This window comes from Taudactylus pleione, unplaced genomic scaffold (genome assembly GCF_031769625.1).
Source record: "Taudactylus pleione unplaced genomic scaffold, aTauple2 ptg001060l, whole genome shotgun sequence".
Lineage (NCBI taxonomy): Eukaryota > Metazoa > Chordata > Amphibia > Anura > Myobatrachidae > Taudactylus > Taudactylus pleione.
In genome coordinates, this window is record NW_028285461.1 from 1,926,937 (window position 1) to 1,942,683 (window position 15,747).

The 15,747-nt window shown below is 46.8% G+C and overlaps 1 protein-coding gene across 1 annotated transcript in view; it reads right to left on the reverse strand.

The window, feature by feature from the left end:
- Nucleotides 1-15,505, reverse strand: part of NADSYN1 (NAD synthetase 1) — a 40,776-nt gene extending 25,271 nt beyond the window's left edge. Inside the window, exons 1-9 of the mRNA XM_088461474.1 lie at nt 15,290-15,505; nt 13,961-14,021; nt 8,409-8,525; nt 7,806-7,859; nt 6,097-6,186; nt 3,521-3,572; nt 2,863-2,951; nt 1,440-1,557; nt 687-818 (exon numbers count right to left, since the gene is read on the reverse strand). Coding sequence (XP_088317600.1) covers nt 687-818; nt 1,440-1,557; nt 2,863-2,951; nt 3,521-3,572; nt 6,097-6,186; nt 7,806-7,859; nt 8,409-8,525; nt 13,961-14,021; nt 15,290-15,374 — 798 coding nt within the window. The 5' untranslated portion in view covers nt 15,375-15,505. The remainder of the gene's footprint in view (nt 1-686; nt 819-1,439; nt 1,558-2,862; nt 2,952-3,520; nt 3,573-6,096; nt 6,187-7,805; nt 7,860-8,408; nt 8,526-13,960; nt 14,022-15,289) is intronic.
- Nucleotides 15,506-15,747: the final 242 nt, after the last annotated feature.

Sequence of the window (15,747 nt, forward strand, 5' to 3'; positions counted from 1 at the left end):
ACGGATCGGCACGTATATCGTGCCGTGTACGGGAGCCTTTACAGTCCAGGCTTTAAGGATATCCATGCTTAAGCACAGGTGATTTAATTAGTTCCTCAGTCAGTGTTATTATACCATCTGTGCACAAGTATGGAGATCTTTAAAACCTGGACTGTCGTTGCTCCTTGAGGACAGAGTTTCGGAAGTCCTGCTTTAAATTTATCTACAGTTTTTCTTCAATGAATTCTATATTCCACACAGGGGGGTCTTAAGAGAGGAGGGGGCCCGTGTGCACTCCCCGTGTGGGGCCCCTCCTCTCTCCCCGATGGCCGGCAGCCGAATGACGCAGCTGGCCAGCCACCGGAGCCTTAGTAGACTTGGGCACTAGAGTGTGCCCAGAGTCTACTGCATTTGCGCAGAACACCGGAAAATGGCCGTGGCGGCCATTTTCTGGTGTTCTGAGCAGCGCAGACACCCGACGTGGGACCACGGACAGGTAAGTCTAAAATAATATGGGTGCAGTGTGTGTGGTGCGGGGCCCCCCTGGACCCGGGGGCCGGCACACACTGCACCCATCATAGATACGCCACTGATTCCACAGTAGAAGACTAATGGAGTCACATGACAAAAGTGAATTTAGCCTGTTAACGGAGCACATATGGACACACAGACAGACAGACAGACAGAAGTGTTGGTTGTAACCTTACCACATTATCAAGTGAAAACTGTGAGCCCTGCGCTACAATATCTCCATTGATCGATATCATTGCGCAGCCATCAAAATACAGCCGATCGCTGTCGCAGCCCCTGAGGTTGGAGAGGAGATAGATCCCGCCATTCTAAAAAACGATGCACCAAAAAGAGAAATAAGCTTATTAGGATAGAACATAAGTCTCTTTTCCCAGATAGCAGCACCTGTACAGTGGTGTATTAGATCCGTGACCGTCCCCTCACTATAGTCACTGAGGGCCTGAGTTAGAGTTCTGCATTTCCGTTGTGCGCACCCAGGTGAATTTTGAGTTAAATGTACCAGACTTGCGGACCATCGGGCGTGAAGAGGAGGATAAGGGGCTGCCACGTGTAAGTCTAGTACAGTAGGGGGGCATGGAGACAGAGGTCAATCTACTCCCCCTAGAAATGCATTCAATTTTAACTTGCATGTATCTTTAGCATAGTCTGTTTATGGCACTTATCTTCCACGTCCTATAGACCTGGTGTCATCTTCAGTGATGATGATGATGATGATGGTAACGGCTGCATTTTGGCGATGGACGCATCTATGCTCTATATTACCAGATGTACTAATCTTAAGAAACTACAATTTATAGTTTGCAGCCCAAAATAACCCCCTCACCAGAGGATTATACCTACATTATCCAGTCTATCGATCACTAATCTTTGAGAAACACACACATGAGAATGAGTTTATGGATCTGTACAACACACAGCGAAGTCTTTACCTTTGTAGTTGTAGATTTCACCAGGTCGACTCTTAAGTGAGCTTTCCTCAGCTCATGGTGGCTCCCGGAGGCGTTGGTGAATATCTCCACACCATCCAGGCCCATGTCAATGTGGGGACTGAGGGATAAGTGGACAGTGATCTAGGTTTAGCAACGTACTATATACTCAGAGCTCCATGTATTTATGGACTGTGCAACCACATACCTCCAGGTCTGGAAGGTAAAGCAGCCATGTCCCTCTCCACTTCAAATAAACTTTACCCATCTACCTGTGGTACCAACTATTTCTTAGATGGTACAACAGATGTGTCCACATACATCTAGTCTCCTTGCGCATTAAACAGCTTTTCTAGTTGCGCCATGCCGTGGCGTGACTCGGTAGCGCCGAGCGTCTTTTCCTGCAACTTTTTACCTTCAAATGCATTTTATTCACACAGCAATGAAAATAGGATGCACAGTCAGCTTAAATGATATGCGGCATGCCTATATTCTGTGAGAGACTGAGGGTGTATATGCATTCATTGCTACGTTACAGTGTGATGGCCGCTGACACAGTAACTTAGCGTTACGCATGCAGATACACCTGCAGTCACACACAGAACATAGGCATGCCGCATATCATTTTAATCAGCAGAAGCAGCTTGTGCATCACATCCCTGTATCAATAAGAGACATTTAAAGGGAAAATGAACACAAAAAGACGAGTCACAAGCACTAAAGCGTCATGTGTAAGGGGACTTGTAACGCACAGAGCAAAAAATGTATGTGAAAACATCTGTACATACTGTAGCATCCTGTCTGCTGTCTTCCCCTAAAAAAAAAGTTCCCCTGATCTGCTTGGTCCCCTGAAATCTTCAGCGGTCCCACTCTGCTCTCGTTTATTAGTCCTGCTGAGCTGATACACAAAGGCAGGTGAGCTGTCAATGCCCCTCCCCTATGTACTTCCCAGTGAATCCACAAGGGTGGAACATTATGGTCACCACTACCACCTGCTAAATACACTAAAGCGGTAGGACTGGTTACATTTTTCAGCCAAAATTCGTGCAAGGAGAATGTTTTTGCAGCACAGTTGTGAACATGTTGCTCATCTCTAGCTGTGATTGTGGGGGAATATTTTTCCCTATGCACAGAAGATGTCTTGTCAATGAGACTCCTTTTCAGGAAGAAGATCACAGATAACACAGAACTGCTGACACTAATCTACACAGCCAGTGTAAACAGAACGCTAAATATGACAAGATAGGGGATCTGTTAAATATTGGAGAGGAGAATTATGGCATCTTCTATTTTAGGTTTTGGGATTCTGTAAACCAGAGATGCAGTATAATGTGAGTCCTAATTACATACTGTTGGATTTTTAGGTTTATAACATAAACACTGTATCTAACCCTTCCATACGGCTGGCGTGACTTTCTAACATTACCTGTTTGGCGCCCACAACTCTTCGCATATTTCTGAGCCTATGCAGGTGTCTTTAGTTGCTAAAACTGCATCACCAAACGGAACTGTATCCTACAAGGGAATAAACAGCTAGTAATACAAATAAATGTACAGAGTGCTTTTCTCTTTTTCATCCTCTTAGTTACTTGTTTAGTTATTTCCTTGTGTTCATTCCTACTGGCAGCTTGTATGCATTATCACACTGTAATATTGAAGATTTATCTGATGATCTCTATGTCATTAAAAGTTATGGAAACGTCTGAAAACATTTTATTTGATGGAGTGTAGTACCTACTGTGAGCCTTTAGGTGTCACTGCCATAATGCTACATATATGCAACTTTTACATTGAGCAATAAAGCAGCTGTATCTGCAATCTAACCCAAATATGTGTAGGACCCCATGATAACAAAATACCCAAGAATAGTCCACTTGGTTCTTCTGTAGGTATCTACCAATCACACTGCCAAGATCCCATATACCTTAAAGACTTGGCCTGAATGCTGAATGCTGGGGTTTGTCCAAAAACCTGCGCTGAGAGTTGGGAAATGGACCCTGCAGCTCAGTGCTTGGGACGACTGACAGGATCAGTGCGTGTATGGTCATTATTAGGCAAGTCTGGTAGCAAGGAAACATACACACCTGTCCAGTGATCGTCCGAATTATTCCTGGAAGAAAATGGTCCTCAATTTCTCTAAAATCACAAAACAACATTGGTACAATAAGATAAATGACCAGATACAGGATTTAGCAAGTTGTCAGTCACATCTATTGGGCAATCTCTGCTATTTAGCTAGCCAATCCCCCATCATCCTCCAATTCTCCCATCAGATTTACCAGCCCAGCCTTACTGACAAATAGCAGAGAGGAGCACGGTCAGTATTGCCAGAAGTGAGAGTCCATCTCCCGGCTTTGTAGACATGACCTGTATACAGAATGACCAGAGCCCAGGCCGATCCTATCATATACCATATACAATGCAATGCTACTCGGAGACGTAGAAAGAGTTAAGCCAGGTAGATCTGACAGCACCATACATCCCTGATCTCAGGGGCTGACTGCAGGTAGTGTTAGGCGTCTCAGAGAAGGACACCCACCGATGCACTACGTGTGTGGGTGGCCATCTAAATAGTTTGCTCTGTCCCAAAGAAACCAACCAGTCCATTTAAGTCAATCATTGTTTTGGCTTTGCAGAGCAAAGTCAACAGCCACAAGTTTTAGTCTTTGTCACATGGGTGGCAGCTAATTAGGCTCTATTAGTCCAATCTGGTCCAAGCTTGCATGGATTGCTCGACCAACAGTGTTTTAAACAATTCAATTCATACCAAATGGAATTGGATTTGATAACTCAGGAAGTAAAGTTGGCAACAACTAATCCCCACTATTACTGGATTTGCCTGGTACAGTGATCGCAGATGAACCGAAATTGAACAAATTACACGTCAGATGCCCAGCTCCTGCCGGCACCAACTCAAACTAAGGTCCAGTGGCTGGGAGCAGGGTATAGAGGTGAGGGAGCCTGGGCTTGTGGGTAATTTCATTAACTGTTTGGTGCCAGACTCTCCTCTCTAGGCTATACCCAGAGTCATCCCTGTGCCCCCTAGTGGAGGAAGAAGAAATTAATATTTACCATATTTTATACAGTATATACAGTTAAGGAGTAATCTGCTATCTGCGCATGCTTTTAAGTCATACAGGTAGATTACTGTAGGCAGTGAATCAGGCCCTCTATATTGCCAACACCACACAATGTGGAGATTAGGGCCTGAATAATGTTTGCAAGGAATTGATAGCCGCAAGGAATTAAAATTCAAATGCAACAGGATAGACACCTCCTCTTAGCATTTGCAAGGTCCGAGTGCTGCGTGTGAAGACGCAGTCTCTGATCACCATTGCGACCATTAGTCATGATTCGCAATGGTTTCAGGCACCGTCCAGCCTGCGTAAGCTGAAGCTTACTCAAACTGGTCATAGAATCCGGACACCAGGGTCCAGGAAGTCTGCGTCCAACGAAGCCGACCCTGGATCCATCATGCCTTCAAAACAGGGGCAACACGCGCCCATTTTATAGAACGGTGCCGGGTGCCACCCTCCCACACACTGCAGCAGGTTAATTATGCTGTGACTGACAGGAGCTGCGAGCAATATCGCAAGACCCGTTCTGCACATACGCAGACCCCCCCAACATCGTATCTGTACTTAAACCATCGGGTTTACATACAAATATGAATTAGGCCCTTAATCACCATGATATACGAGTATAGTATTTTAATGGCTATAGGGCCTGATTAAGAGGCGCATGCTATTTGCGTGCGCTCGCTCTGAATCAGGGCGTCCCTATTTTTATTTTTATTTTTAATTCCGGCCTCCAGGCCGCTCCCACAGCTGTGGGTGACCACCCACAACTGTGCGAGCGGCCTGGCGATGGTCGCGATTATCGCAACCATCGGCATTGCGAGGAGACCCTTGTGGTAGGGTCTCAGCACTCACAATGCCAAGTGGACTTCCTGCTCTAATAGAGCTGTAAGTCTACTACTGACATCACGAATGATGTCAGTAGAGCCACCCACAAACGGCAGGCGTTCCTTCGGGAACGCCTCCGTTTGTTCAGCCACCCCCCAACCCGCTTACAAAATGGGGCGAGCTATCGATCAACATCGAGAGCCGCCCCGTTTTGCTGCGAGCTCCGGAGCGAGTGAAGGTCTCACTCGCTCCGGGGCTCGCACGCTCGCATGGCGCTTGCGAGCAGGTCTGAATCAGGCCCATAGATTTATTGTTTATTCATGTACAGTAAATTACCATAGATTAGAAATCAGGGGCTTATAAAGTAATGATTAAAGTCAAATAAATGTGCATACTCAAAGGAAAACATTAAAGATTTGGTATAATGTGCATATATTTTATGTTACCAATCCATCGAAATAATCCCAAAATCTCAGTTGCTGTTCTTATTGTGCTCTTATTTGGCATGCTATATTGCATTCTTACTTATAATATGAACATATTTTGAATATGACTACTATACTATTAATATTAGTGTTACCATTATCCTTTATTTATATAGCCACAAGGGGTCCGCAGCACCTTACATAGTACATAAACAGTATGAACAAAACAAGAACAAAGTGTCTTACAGTACAGGACACAGCAGGACATGGACAAGGGTTATACACATTGCTGCATCAGCGGTCATCATACAAATTCCTAGTTGACTTCACCTTAATTTATTCCATGGCGTAAACCAGCGCAGTTCCCTGTAATTTCCGCCATTGGCCATGACCATTTTCGGACGGATTAGAAGAATTTTTCTAAAAAAAAAAAAGTTTAAATATTTTTACTGTAAATGAACTTCGAAAATCAAATAATTTTCCTAAAGGGTTAATCAACGAAAATGAAAAAATATTGTTATGATATTTGGTTGTCTTTGAACTCCTATTCTATGACTCAGATCTAACTGTACCCTTCTTATCGCAATATAAAATAAAAATATCTGTCATTGGGATCGATTCAAATGCGGGCAAAGCCGCAGGCCCGCCCATAAGCTGCACATGGTAACCCTGAGATTGTGTATCTGTGTATGGGGCTGTGAGCAGAAATACACAATTTCGGGGCACAATGGGGGCAAGTTAGTGAGCCTTTCCTGGCGTTTCTACAAACGAATCAACCACATGATGTTAATTACTTTATCATACGGATACCTGGCCGGCTATTAGAGCCTTTAAGTCATGTAAAGTGAACAGCAGTCCGCTGTATGGATGCAATCTCACCGGTCTGCAGACCTTTGGCATCCCTGATACACTATGGTGCTATATATAACACATTACTGTGCCCGGTTCTACTACTGAAAGGCCATCAGTAAGCACCTGTTCTCTGTATACACAGGAATCCAACCAAATACTTTCTAAGCACTTCACACAGCAAACTCATTTTTTTTCCAAACTGCAGCCAGATAGATCTTGTCAGGTACACGGACCCCTAAATATGCTTGGAATTGATACTGCACCATGGCATGACTCACCGGGTAAGTTTAGGTCAGGGATGGGGAACCTCAGGCCCGGGGACCGTATAAGGCCCGCGGAATCATTTGGTCTGGCCCTCAAAGCTTTTTTCTTCTAGCCTCATCTGCTAGCAGGGTGCCTGCAATGGCACCCTGCAGCCAGAATCTATGCAGCAGTGCTGCTGGAGTGTCCTTCGGACGTTTCAGACGGTCACTCCGCTGCCCTTACAGCTCCCAGGAGCATCCTCAGGATGCTCCGGGCATTGCTGTAATCACTGGCGAGTGTGGCCCCGTCCTTTGTGCAATGTCACAAGGGGGCGTGGCCTGCACCAGGCCTGCGAATAATGTTATATATATCAAAATGGCCATCGGCAGAAAAAAAAAAGATCCCTCATCCCCTGGTCTAGATGAACAGATTATGTGATTAAAAGAAAAGTAGAAACTGGATACAAAGTCAAGTTTATTTAACCAATTGGTTACATTTTTCAGGACCCCATCAGATCAGCCATAAGGACAGCCCAGTTTTCACACGTTCTCTATAAGTCACCCCCACCAGGAATAACTAATTTATTTTGTACCCAAGCGAATCTTATAGTCGAACTTAGCACTGGAACGGTCTAGTAACCGGGAGCCAATAGTGCCCAAACCATTGGCTGTCAGTTACATGAAATTCACCAGTTTGTCACTGTACTTCCTGGGGCGCAAAGGCAACGCACGGCAAAGCACAGTTACATCAATGTTGCACAAAGGTGTCAAAGGAAATATTATCTCTTGCAGTACTCCCATATTATAAACCACTATAATAATGGGGTTATAACCTCCGTTATAGCACGTTCCTAAAGCATCTGCTGTAAACAGTGAAGTTGTTACTCTCCTATAGTGCAAACACCCTAGAGAATAACAAAAATATGTAAAGTAAAAGTAGATTACTTGTTGAGAAAGATCACCCGGCAGTTGTATCGTACATTTTTGTGCATCACCGGCCTGTAAAAAAAAAAAAAAACAAGTCTTCAATTAGTCTACTAAAGGAAGGCTTTCACAATAAGTACAAGTACAGTGCTCTTACGTATACCGTCAGAGTGGATAATAGTATTCATACCTCTCACAATCCGTGCAGTTCCTCTTTCCTGCCTGAGGTGTCGCTCTCTGCTCTGGTGCTTCTAGCACACTCTGGTCTGTATCTAAGCACTTTGATGCATTAGCTGAGTGTGCTAGAAGCACCAGAGCAGACAGCAACAATCCAGACAGGAAAGAGGAATTACACAGGTTGTGACAGATGCAGGGTGCTAGAATGAACACTAGATTACAGGAGAAAACCGGCAATAAGGTTATAAAGGACATAATAGAAATAATACATTTTAATTGCCGTTTTGTGCAAATCTGCTGATGTGGATGGCGCTAGAAAGGGGAGATCAAAAGAGGGGACCACTGGTTTATATAATGAACAATGCAGAGTGTTTTTATTTAGAATGTGACAATTAGTAACATGTGTAAACAGTATAGGAATATATCATATTATTACGGCATACTCACATCCCCACATCACAGATTATATCGCTTGTTACAGAAGATTCCAGGAGTTTAGCCAGAACTTGGAAGGAATGCAAAATCGTATCCGACTCAAAAAAATGATCGGAGCAGCCATATCCACTGTATAAAACAAATTATATAAGGCATACATCATATTCCAGGCATCTGACCAAGGCGGACGAGTACTCCTGCAGTGTTATGTCACGGAATACAAGTGACAGACAGGACGTATGGAGCTATTAGATTAGGAAAGAATATTGTTACAACAAATCATAGCTGCAGTCCTGGCTGTTACTGTAGGGATGGGGATAAGGCTGATTTTCTATCACTACATGTAATAAGCAATAAAATATCTCCTGTCGCTGTAATTTATCAAACAGATGTAGCTGGGACATACAAGGGGCTTATTCACACTGTGTTTCCTGCTTTGTGGTTTCCAAATTTGGAAACCACATTTGGGGGCCAATATAGGGAAGAACGCAAGTTGTCCATAATTACTCCTGCATTGAATGCATGGAACTAATGGTTTATATTTTCATCTTTGTTGAGTTTTATGCTGCAGCTGGTCAACCCCTATACGTACTCTGCGGCCGGACCTCCTCTATACATACATTACCAGCCAGACCACTCCTAAACATACTCTGCGGCCGGACCTCCTCTATACATACATTACCAGCCAGACCACTCCTATACGTACTCTGCGGCCAGACCTCCTCTATACATACATTACCAGCCAGACCACTCCAGAACATACTCTGCGGCCAGACCTCGTCTATACATACATTACCAGCCAGACCACTCCAGAACATACTCTGCGGCCGGACCTCCTCTATACATACATTACCAGCCAGACCACTCCTAAACATACTCTGCAGCCGGACCTCCTCTATACATACATTACCAGCCAGACCACTCCTAAACATACTCTGCGGCCGGACCTCCTCTATACATACATTACCAGCCAGACCACTCCTAAACGTACTCTGCGGCCGGACCTCCTCTATACATACATTACCAGCCAGACCACTCCTAAACATACTCTGCGGCCGGACCTCCTCTATACATACATTACCAGCCAGACCACTCCTAAACATACTCTGCAGCCGGACCTCGTCTATACATACATTACCAGCCAGACCACTCCTAAACATACTCTGCAGCCGGACCTCCTCTATACATACATTACCAGCCAGACCACTCCTAAACATACTCTGCAGCCGGACCTCGTCTATACATACATTACCAGCCAGACCACTTCTAAACATACTCTGCGGCCGGACCTCCTCTATACATACATTACCAGCCAGACCACTCCTAAACATACTCTGCAGCCGGACCTCCTCTATACATACATTACCAGCCAGACCACTCTTATACGTACTCTGCGGCCGGACCTCCTCTATACATACATTACCAGCCAGACCACTCCTATACGTACTCTGCGGCCGGACCTCCTCTATACATACATTACCAGCCAGACCACTCCTAAACATACTCTGCGGCCGGACCTCCTCTATACATACATTACCAGCCAGACCACTCCTAAACATACTCTGCAGCCGGACCTCGTCTATACATACATTACCAGCCAGACCACTCCTAAACATACTCTGCAGCCGGACCTCGTCTATACATACATTACCAGCCAGACCACTCCTAAACATACTCTGCGGCCGGACCTCCTCTATACATACATTACCAGCCAGACCACTCCTAAACATACTCTGCAGCCGGACCTCCTCTATACATACATTACCAGCCAGACCACTCTTATACGTACTCTGCGGCCGGACCTCCTCTATACATACATTACCAGCCAGACCACTCCTATACGTACTCTGCGGCCGGACCTCCTCTATACATACATTACCAGCCAGACCACTCCTAAACATACTCTGCGGCCGGACCTCCTCTATACATACATTACCAGCCAGACCACTCCAGAACATACTCTGCGGCCGGACCTCCTCTATACATACATTACCAGCCAGACCACTCCAGAACATACTCTGCGGCCGGACGTCCTCTATACATACATTACCAGCCAGACCACTCCTATACGTACTCTGCGGCCAGACCTCCTCTATACATACATTACCAGCCAGACCACTCCTGAACATACTCTGCGGCCAGACCTCGTCTATACATACATTACCAGCCAGACCACTCCTATACGTACTCTGCGGCCAGACCTTCTCTATACATACATTACCAGCCAGACCACTCCTATACGTACTCTGCGGCCAGACCTCCTCTATACAAACATTACCAGCCAGACCACCTCTATACGTACTCTGCGGCCAGACCTCCTCTATACATACATTACCAGCCAGACCACTCCTATACGTACTCTGCGGCCAGACCTCCTCTATACATACATTACCAGCCAGACCACTCCAGAACATACTCTGCGGCCGGACCTCCTCTATACATACATTACCAGCCAGACCACTCCTATACGTACTCTGCGGCCAGACCTCCTCTATACATACATTACCAGCCAGACCACTCCAGAACATACTCTGCGGCCGGACCTCCTCTATACATACATTACCAGCCAGACCACTCCTATACGTACTCTGCGGCCAGACCTCCTCTATACATACATTACCAGCCAGACCACTCCTGAACATACTCTGCGTCCAGACCTCGTCTATACATACATTACCAGCCAGACCACTCCTATACGTACTCTGCGGCCAGACCTCCTCTATACATACATTACCAGCCAGACCACTCCTAAACATACTCTGCGGCCGGACCTCCTCTATACATACATTACCAGCCAGACCACTCCTAAACATACTCTGCGGCCGGACCTCCTCTATACATACATTACCAGCCAGACCACTCCTAAACATACTCTGCAGCCGGACCTCGTCTATACATACATTACCAGCCAGACCACTCCTAAACATACTCTGCAGCCGGACCTCCTCTACACATACATTACCAGCCAGACCACTCCTAAACATACTCTGCAGCCGGACCTCGTCTATACATACATTACCAGCCAGATAGCTCCTAAACGTACTCTGCAGCCGGACCTCCTTCTCTACATACATTACCAGCCAGACCACTCCTAAACATACTCTGCAGCCGGACCTCCTCTATACATACATTACCAGCCAGACCACTCCTAAACATACTCTGCGGCCGGACCTCCTCTATACATACATTACCAGCCAGACCACTCCTAAACATACTCTGCAGCCGGACCTCGTCTATACATACATTACCAGCCAGATAGCTCCTAAACGTACTCTGCAGCCGGACCTCCTCTATACATACATTACCAGCCAGACCGCTCCTAAACATACTCTGCAGCCGGACCTCCTCTATACATACATTACCAGCCAGACCACTCCTAAACATACTCTGCAGCCGGACCTCCTCTATACATACATTACCAGCCAGACCACTCCTATACGTACTCTGCGGCCAGACCTCCTCTATACATACATTACCAGCCAGACCACTCCTAAACATACTCTGCAGCCGGACCTCCTCTATACATACATTACCAGCCAGACCACTCCTATACGTACTCTTCGGCCAGACCTCCTCTATACATACATTACCAGCCAGACCACTCCTGAACATACTCTGCGGCCAGACCTCGTCTATACATACATTACCAGCCAGATAGCTCCTAAACATACTCTGCGGCCAGACCTCGTCTATACATACATTACCAGCCAGACCACTCCTAAACATACTCTGCAGCCGGACCTCCTCTATACATACATTACCAGCCAGATAGCTCCTAAACGTACTCTGCAGCCGGACCTCCTCTATACATACATTACCAGCCAGACCACTCCTATACGTACTCTGCGGCCAGACCTCCTCTATACATACATTACCAGCCAGACCACTCCTGAACATACTCTGCGGCCGGACCTCCTCTATACATACATTACCAGCCAGACCACTCCTAAACATACTCTGCAGCCGGACCTCTTCTATACATGTATTGCGGCCAGACCACTCCTAAACATACTCTGCGGCCGGACCTCCTCTATACATGTATTGCGGCCAGGTCCCTTACACGTACATTGTGGCCGTATCACCCTATACACACTCTGCAGCCGGACTGCCTCTATATGAATACGGCCAGACTTCCTCTATTTGTGACTGTCCCGTCCCTATATGTACACAAATGCCCCTATACATAGGCTGTGGCGGGACTAGCCCCTATACGTAGTGTTCATTCTAGCACCCTGCACCTGTCTCAACCCGTGCAGTTCCTCTTTCCTGTCTAGGGTGTCGCTATCTACTCTGGTGTTTCTAGCACACTCAGCAGATGTGACAAACTGATGCTACAAACCAGAATGTGCTAGAAGTACCAGAGCAGAGAGAGACACCCCAGGCAGGAAAGAGGAACTGCACGGGTTGTGACAGGTGCAGGGTGCTAGAACGTCCACTACATAAGTACTCTGCAGCCGGACCACCCTTATACGTACTCTGTGGTCAGACCTCCTCGATACGTACAGTATATTGTGACTAGCCCGGCACTATGTGTACACGGCGACTAGTATGATTATTACCGGCATGAGACTGCCCAGTTACGCCACTTTATCGCAAATGGACTACTTAAAACTCAGTATCACCCATCATTACGTACGCTTGGCACTGGAGCATGCGCAGAGCAGAAACACACAAGAGATGCTCCGCCATCAGACTTGCGTTCATCTCTGCACCGGACCCTTAAAGCACATGGACATTTTTGCATTTTCACGTGCTGTCCTGGATGTCATCCTATTGCATAACGACATAACTAAGGCCCTGACTCAGAGCCGGACGCTCTGACCAGAGCGATCGCTCTGAATCAGGGCCCACCTCCATAAATATGTAGCGTCCTCCTGGACGCTCGTATAGCTGTGGGTCACCACCCACAGCATATACGAGCGTGCAGGATGATGGTCGCGATGGTCTTGACCATCGCGACCATCGAAACTGCGAGCAACAGCCTGCGGTTGGGTTTTTCAACCGCAAGGCCAGGAGTGATTTTGGCTCTATCAGAGCCAAAATCACTCCCACTGACATCACTAGTGATGTCAGTGGGGCCGGCTTGAGACGGTAGGCGTTCCCTTGGGAACGCCTCCGTCTGGCAGGCACGCCCCCGGCATGCCCACCAAAGGGGGCGTGCTGTCAGTCACCATCGACAGCACGCCCCCTTTGATGAGACACTACGAGCGAAGGAAAGTCCTTCGCTCGTCGGGTCTCGCGCATGAGCACGACGGAGCTCCCTCCGTCGTGCGCATGCGCAGCGCGGACCATCGACCCACTTGCGAGCGGACAGCCGCTCGCGAGTGGGTCTGAATGAGGGCCTAAATCTGTTACACTGTAATCATTACGTGAGTAAGTGAGCTAAGCATAGTATTGTTATGTTGTACGTTTGTTACATTGAAACTTTGACCTGCAGCCAAACAGATGATCTTGTCTTAGTGATCGGCACCTGGGAGGGGGAGGATGTACCCAGGTTGCAGGCTCAGCAGTCAGGTCAGACAAAGTTACATTCACCACACAGCTCACAATAATAATGGCCTCACCAGATTTCTAGTTCCGGACCAAGACGATAGCGAGCTCCTTTCTCTTTTGCGATCTCAATACCTGAAAGCAGAAGAACGGATGTAATAAAGGAATGTGGGGTCTATTTACTAAGCAGTGTTAGGAGACAGAGTAAGTCTGTGATAAGGTGCCAGCCAATTGGCTCCCAACTGTCATTTTTCAAACACAGCCTGTGAGATGGCAGTTGGGAGCTGATTGGCTGGCACCTTATCACTTTCTTATCACTTTTCACTCTGTCTCATAACACTGCTTAGTAACTAGACTCCTGAATCTGCTATTTGTCCCACTGCGCACACTGTAGCTAAAGAGGCCTGATTCTGAGACGCAATGTTGCGGGCAGCAGAGGAAGCCTGCGTGAGCAAGCGGGAAGCTGTGCCACCCATCGATTTTACGTGGGATATCGCAACCGCCATAAATTAATATAATTTGTTAATAAAGTTTATATATTCTCCCCGTGTTTGCGTGGGGTTTCCTACGAGCATCCCAGTTTCCTCCCACAATCCAAAAATATACTGGTAAGTTAATTGGCTCCCGACAAAAATTAACTGTACATGTGTACATGTGGTAGGGAACATCGGGCCTGATTCAGCAGCATACGCAATAGTGATTACGGACGCAGTCGAGTGACTGTATGCCACTGCGCATGTGTACGAGCCGCACTGAGCGCGTGCAGATTTCGCATCGCGTTTACGCATCCACAAGTGGATCCATTGCAGAGTGAGTGACAGGCTGTCAGCGTTTGGGGGTGGTGACGGGGGAGTGGCCAGAAAAAAGCATGCGTGTCTGTTCGTTCGATCGCTGTTTCATGGGTGTGCATAAATTAGCCACTGTGATGGCATACGCAGTTTGAGCACTCACTAAGTGCTACGAGACTTGCAGTGTCTGCGGCTGGTTAGACCCGGTGTAAATGCTGCGTAACGGGCCGATGTGTGTTGATGTTACCGATGTATAAGCAGGACTGCAAGGTATTACGGATGTGAGAAGGCAGCAGTGTGCGTCTCTATGTTGGCTGAGCTCTGGCAGTCAGCATATTTTCGCAGCTGCGTTGCGTACGATTTCGCAGCTGCAATCGCAATTGCGATCCGCTCTGAATGAGGCCCATAGACTGTAAGCTCCACTGGGGCAGGGACTGACATGAATGTCCGAATATTCTCTGTACAGCGCTGCGGAATATGCGTGCGCAATATAAACTGTTCATAAATAAACAATTGCTTCTACACATCTGTGTTTTTTTTCTAAGCATTCGCCAATCACAGGTAACCCAGCAGTGATACTGCCCAGCAGCTATTTGGAGAACAGGAGTCACTTACTCTGTAAGATTCTGTGCAGGTTCCCTTCAAAATCCAGAGCCCACTGGTTAAGGGAGCAGGTTGCCAGAGTCACCTTTCTGCCCATAGTGTCAGGAAGACATTCATTAACTGGTTATGATATGAATTTGCAGACAGCCACTGTGCACAGAGCTGAACAGCCAGCAGCAAGCCGCCCTCAATGTGACATTAACCAGCAGCAGAGCCTCCTCCCCTCCCTCCAGCACCTCCCAGTAGGAAGGTCACTTCCTGCCTCATGAACACTTTCACTTTTACTTTCTATTGTTGTTATTGTATGAGGTCCGGGGTCTGGCTCATACAGGGGACGTGCAGGGCTATTGCATGCACTGTCTGTCTTTTGTATTCGGCATGATGGGATAGATCAGGATGGATAAGGTCCTGCAGTGAATGCTACCAGGTACTGGCTCCTGATTATAGTTCTAATTGTAGCATATTGGACC